At 35.0% G+C, this 6,412-nt stretch overlaps 1 protein-coding gene across 4 annotated transcripts in view; it reads right to left on the bottom strand.

Moving 5' to 3' along the window:
- NPAS3 (neuronal PAS domain protein 3) overlaps positions 1-6,412 on the bottom strand; it is a 629,144-nt gene that overhangs the window by 189,809 nt on the left and 432,923 nt on the right. For all 4 annotated transcript variants that reach the window (XM_075503122.1, XM_075503124.1, XM_075503123.1 and 1 more), the window contains one exon: positions 3,079-3,168. In XM_075503122.1, coding sequence (XP_075359237.1) covers positions 3,079-3,168 — 90 coding nt within the window. The remainder of the gene's footprint in view (positions 1-3,078; positions 3,169-6,412) is intronic.

Raw genomic sequence — 6,412 nt, 5'->3', positions numbered from 1 at the left:
ATCTACTTTGAAATGCATCTGTGTTCTCTGAAACTGCTCTGATTGCAATTCCACAGTGTGCTCTAAAATCCATGTCTGCCAAACTAACTTAAAATTCTTGGTTAGCATTAGCTGGAAGATAAAGTGTTCAAAATGTATATATCTATGGGTGTCTACATGCAAGGTACATTCATTGTAATGTCAAAAGAGTATTTATTGTAATTTTTGTTTACTGTTCAAATATACTGTTATTTTTGCCAGGAGTAACTTTATTATCATCATTGCCAGGCTACCTCCCAAGATATTGTTTTATCAGATTTTTTTACTATTAGCCCTGCAGCTATCTTAGAACATCATCATCCATTTGTTTTGTACCACTGGCTCTCAATGTTCAGAAAAGAGAAAAATCGGGTTCCATGAAAAACTGTTTTCACCTGCTGAGATTTGGTACAAGGACTATTTTCCTTTAGCTAAGAGACATGAGATTTTGCTTTGCAAGTACAAAATATATTGTACATTATTTCCATGCATACTAGTTAAAAAAGAAAAAAACCCAACCAAACAAGGACGAAGTCTCTAAGAAGTCATTTGACTAGAAAGTAAGACTCCATAGTCAGCACTTGAAGAAGATGATTCAAATAAAAATGCTTATAATGTACATCCAGACTTTCTGAAGTGCAAAATTACCTAGAGGTTCTATATAAATATATAGTTGGGGAGTATCAGGATAGGGATGTATCAATGTTTACCTGGAGTGCAAGAAATGCAACACCACATGTATCACATAGCACCATTCCAGAAATTCAGAATTCACGAGTATTTTAAGATTGCTGTAGTGCAAACAGGAACATTTCCACGTATAGTTTGAGAAATGGTTTTATGGATATTCTTGCTAGTATTTTTTGTAACAAATAACACTTTGAATAGTGATTTAGTAACAAGTAGCCACAGCATTTCTTTTGTCATTATTAAGAGACCTAGCTATATCATGTTATACCAAGAGAACAATATATTGAAAATATAAATACAGTAGGCCTGAGAAATACAAAATGTCTCCATAAAGACAGAAGAGAAGAACAGCGAAAATCAGAGATATTTTAGTAGATCTCAGTAGATTTCATCTATTATTGTACTAAAATCCACAGTCCTGATTCTGATTTTTGGTAGCTTTTCCATCAATACTTTCAGTAGTGAACGCAAGAAAACATTTGTCCTGATATATCAAATACTCTAACATGCAAAGACAATAGCTTTATTTATCTGAACCCTTGCTTGAAATGTATATGGGGATCAAGATGAAGTGTAAAGTCTTAACAACATGATGTAAGTTCAGAGTAAGGAAAGATTTACCAACTCCTATAGCTAAAAAGACAGTGGCAGAAAATGCTTTTAACAAGAGACTAGCATAGGGTTAAAGCCAAATTTTTCTTGAACAGATGATATTTCAGATGGCCACACTATTCCAGATGCATCAATTTCCTTGAAAATCCAATCCATATATGTGCATATGCTGTGCTGGCAGGAGGACTGACTGAAATGGCCAAAACCCAAGAGCTAATATTCTTTTGGCCAGAATAATGCAATTATTATTTTCCTAGCTATCAGTCTAAGCATACAGAGCCATCTGTTATGCAAAGCAAACATACACATCTCAATTACAGAAAATGCAGTTGCCTTGACAGAATTTGGATTACACCACTAACCAGGGCTGTAAAATTTGTTTTAAGCTAGTGTATAATGGATGCCTTTCAGGAGTTTCCTAATTAGCATTTACCTGCTTAAACTAATTATCCATCCTTCTTCTTTACTGGCTTATTAAACTTCGTTGGATACTATGCATAAAACAGATTAATATGAGCATAAGACAATAATAAACATTAAAGTTCCAATTCTTTACTGTATTAGCAACGTGGTGGCGCACCAATTTCAAAATTTGAGATTCTTGATACTAACTCCCAAACAGATTAAGGCAGGGATTAAAGTCTATTACAAAACGAGGGACTTTAATGAGAGACGAGAATACTGACATGAGTTAGAAACAGCTCTGTTTCCATTTCTATCATTTCGTTTGCTAAAGCCAGCACAAAATAACAATTACTGAACTTATTACAGCCAATTGCTTGCATGTTCTTTGAGGAGTTAATGAACCTCTATTCGGATTCTCACCAGATAATATTTAAAATGAGTCTTTTTCTGCACCAAATGTTAACATTTCCTATTTCATTGTTGTTGGGGTACAGCAAAACTGACAGTTGCCACTGCTAATAGTTGCGTCCTCATAGCAGTATGGGTCCCAATTTAAAGAAACTGAAATAAATATTATCTCAGTTTTTCTTTTCTCGTCAGGGTGACTGCAATAGAAGTAGATTATCCTGCTCTGAAAATCATCATGCAAAATCTTTCTGCTGCATTTTTAGCACAAGCAGAAAGAAGCTATCCTTCCTAAACATCTCTGAATGCTGCAGGATTAGGAATAAGCATCAACAAGCAACTTTCCCCCCACTTTTGTCCTGCCTTTTAATCTTTGAACAACTGTTGTCAGCAATTAAGTGAAAAAAAAAATTAAACTATTATATTTTATAAATTTGTCTTTTCATATTAGTGAGCATTTCTGAAAGCGGAAAAATGTGTCCTTGTTGGAACCCTCCCTGCAAGACATTTTAATGGTCTCTTTCAGCATTTCTTGACTCCAAATGACTCCCTGTCATCGTGTCAGCTCCCTGGATAATGCAGGGTACTCCATAAACATCCAGTAATAGGACACAAGGGAAGTACTATTAGTGTGTCCCTTTCCTATCAGGTATAGAGGTTTAAAGTTCAAAACAACTGAGAAAAGAAACTTCAATTGTTCTCAATAAATTAATAATGATCCTTCATGGCAAAAAGTTTTCAGGCACAAGTTTGTCTTATCTCAACATCCAATACTGATTGATAGATATGTTTTTCAATTACTTCTCAGGATGAACCAAATGCAACTTTAAATAACTAATTCAATAATCCACGCAAAATACAGAAACCAAATTATTATTTCTTTAAGAATGATAAACAGAAGAACGCATCATATACAATTACGTTCTAGAATCGAAAGCATGTACTTACTTGGGACAGGCCTAAATAGATGGAGACAGTTTCTGAAATGTACAAAAATTTTCCTTCTTGATTTAGTGCAAATACAAATCCATCCAGGGACTATAGAGTAAGGGGGAAAAAAAAAAAGAGAATAGATTAATAAAAAAATCTAAATTCCAGATAGAAATAGATTCAAACAAAGGCATCATAGAACAAACTGAGGAAAATGTTCTGATTTCTAGGAGAGTGTTTTTAATTTGAATTGTTAAGACAATTCCTTTATATTCTGTCTACTTATTAAGAAACAGCATATGAGTATATTCCAAAGTTCAAGGACTTATTGTCATGCTTACATCTGCCATATACTGTATAAAATTTATCTCATTTGCATGACAGAAGAAATATAGAAAAATAAAATGTTCTTCAATTTTTTACAGGAAGAAATAAATAAGGAAAACAAATAACCTTCCAATCAAATGGTATGTAAGAAGATTCCCCCCCCGCCATCCCCCAGAATCAAAGCAGAGGATTTCCACTTCCAAAAACTGAAAAAGAGAAAATAAAATCCTACCATCACTCAAACCACTATGGATCTCAATAATTTGTTAATTAATTGAGGATTACACACACGCGCGCGCGTGCGCACACACCCCCCCACACCATTTTCCTTTTGTGAGACAACAAACAAAGCCAATCAGCAGATTACTGTCAAATATGTTTACAGCTTAGGTCTATAGAAATGTTACGAATTTCATCCCTTTGGTGTAAAACTCTAGATCAGATTTTATTTTGACAGGTTCAAGTCTTTGGATGTGGTTTCCATTGCAACTGCAAAAATCAAAATACGACTTCACAGATTAATGCATACCTTTTGAAATATGAGTGTGGTTAATAAACAAAGGACTATAGTCTAAACTGACACATGGAGTAAATCACTGCACATCAAGACGGAACTATACCTCTAGGAATAAGAGCAAATCTTCACTAGAAAGAAGCTGCCTTTCATACACTATATGTGCCTTTACTTTATGCTTTTTATGAGGCTGATTATTGGCAAACAAGCATTCACTATTGCAAAAGCAAAATCACAAAATTCCAGAAATTAGCAATGCTAAAACAACTCAGAAAATCAGAAACATCTCAAATGTTGGGATGATAAGAAACAATCCCCCAAAATCCCATCCCAAATATCCCCTTGGGATAAAGGTTTGTGTAAAGTAAAAATATAACTGTAGCATTTGACAGATCAACCTGTTTTTTGAAGAAAAAAGAGATGCACACAAATTTGATGGAGATATATGATGAAGTCATGTAATCATTTCACTCCTTTTCAAATACAGAACAGTGATTTCTAAGGGTTTTTAATTTTTTTATTCTTCTGCTTCTTGATTAATTTCTAACACACTGGTGGTCAGAAGCTGCCTTTGGCAAGTATTCACTCCTCTCTGATGTAGTAGGTGGTGGAATTAGTTCAAAAATCTGTGTTTTCTAAAAAGAATAAACCACATATTGGAAAACAAACCCTCACTAAAGACACTGCATTAAAGAAACACTCTAATTTGTATTTATGAATTAATAAAAATGTAAATCTGCATAGATTTCCTTCATGTAAAAACATTTATATTATGCAAGCCATTTATGGCCTCTTATAAATCATCATCATTTCTTTTCAAATGATTACCATCAGTTCCTTGAATTTTAACATCAATAACAGGTGGAAAATTTGGAACAGTGAAGTTCAAACTTAGATCCATACAAGGACAATCAAAACCTTTACACATTTGATCTCCTCCACTATGTATCCTTTCTCTTGCCACTATCCACTTTCCCCATCACAGAAAGATCAGAAGAGTAAATCTTTAAAGGTCTTGGTTTAAGTTTTCCTGATGCTCTGTCCCATGTTCCTTTGAGGAAATGGTTTAATCCTCTGGTAGAAATAAAACTGAGGACCATCACCCTGATTCCCTGGCTGCCTATATATGTTCTTGCTAGAACACTGTTCTGCGCAAGTAACAATAAATTGCCATACTGAATCAGACTAATGGCCTACCTGCAGCTGTCGGTTTTCCTGGGTCTGACAGTGTGTACCTAGATGCTTCAGAAGCGTGTTTGAAATATCCATAATGGTTACGGTGGTAATGAAAAGCCTACTAGAAGTTTCTTTCTAAACTCAGGTTGTTACTAGTTGGCATGACCATGATATCTGATATTCCTCATAATTATTTTTTATAACTAGTGTGCTGAAGACATTTTTTTCTTTTTTGGAATCCTGTTATGTTCTTGGCTCAATGATATCTTGAGGAAAGAAGTTTCACAGGTTATTTGTGTATCACATAAAAGCAACTTTCCTCTTCTCAGTTTTTTACATTTCCAGGCTTTTAGTGTGGTCCCCTTGCTCTTTTACTCGAGAGAGTTACATACAGTTGGAGAACATTTATGATCTGTTCTGTTTAGTACACTGCATTACCGTGTAATTATCTGGCATATCTGGATAGAGTTTTGTAAGAACAGCAAAAAATAATTCTGAGTCACTGATGGCTTTCCTGCTTCTTTTCTACACATCATCTTATTTAGGAATCCAGGCTTCTTAATGAAACAAAAGTTTGAAGAAAGCTTTTAGTACTGATTAGGCAGAAATGTTTTCCTCAGCGTTGTCTTGGAATTGGCTGAAACCAGTTTTGCTAGAAAATATAAATACATAAAATGATCTCTGTTCAACACAATTGTACAAAGAAATTTCAGCCTTCACGGCTAACATTTTGAAAGTCATCAGCTACTGAGAAGAGTGTTAAAGTGAGAAGTGTTAGATATCTTAAGCACTTGCTACTTTTCCATGCCATCGACTCTGAAACTCTCCTTTCAGTTCAACAGTTTTACTTCTTTACCCTTTCCCTCTCTTTCTTTCTGGGAGACTATTCCTTACTTTTGCCTCCTAGTTTCACAAGTGAGGTACTAAGGAGGCACCACTGATGGACTGGCAGGGCCAATGCAGCATGCCCACAACTCCCTTGGCTTCTTGCGTGATTAGTCACTTCCCAAGCCATAAAATTAGTTTGTTATGCCAACTGAGACTACTAACTCATGGTCAGTCCTTCTTTCTCCATTTCCTTTCCCTCCTCCCTGAAGTTATGCTTGGGTACAAATACTGACCGGATTCAACATTTTGTTCAATAGAGAAAAATCAGAAAGTTTATTTAATTGTATTTTGAAAAAGCCACTGATTAATAGCTAATGGAACAGCTACTTCCATGCCCAAAATACAAAGACATTAGAACAAAGGCCCCAAGTACTCAGCTCAAGTCCTAATACCTAAGAAAAATGACAACAAAACCAGAGGAAAAAATAGCCACCTTCCAATGCAAGG

Source organism: Mycteria americana, chromosome 5, assembly GCF_035582795.1.
Source record: "Mycteria americana isolate JAX WOST 10 ecotype Jacksonville Zoo and Gardens chromosome 5, USCA_MyAme_1.0, whole genome shotgun sequence".
In the NCBI taxonomy this organism is placed as follows: domain Eukaryota; kingdom Metazoa; phylum Chordata; class Aves; order Ciconiiformes; family Ciconiidae; genus Mycteria; species Mycteria americana.
Note: the sequence above shows the minus strand (reverse complement) of the source record. Positions and strands in the feature narration are given on the sequence as shown.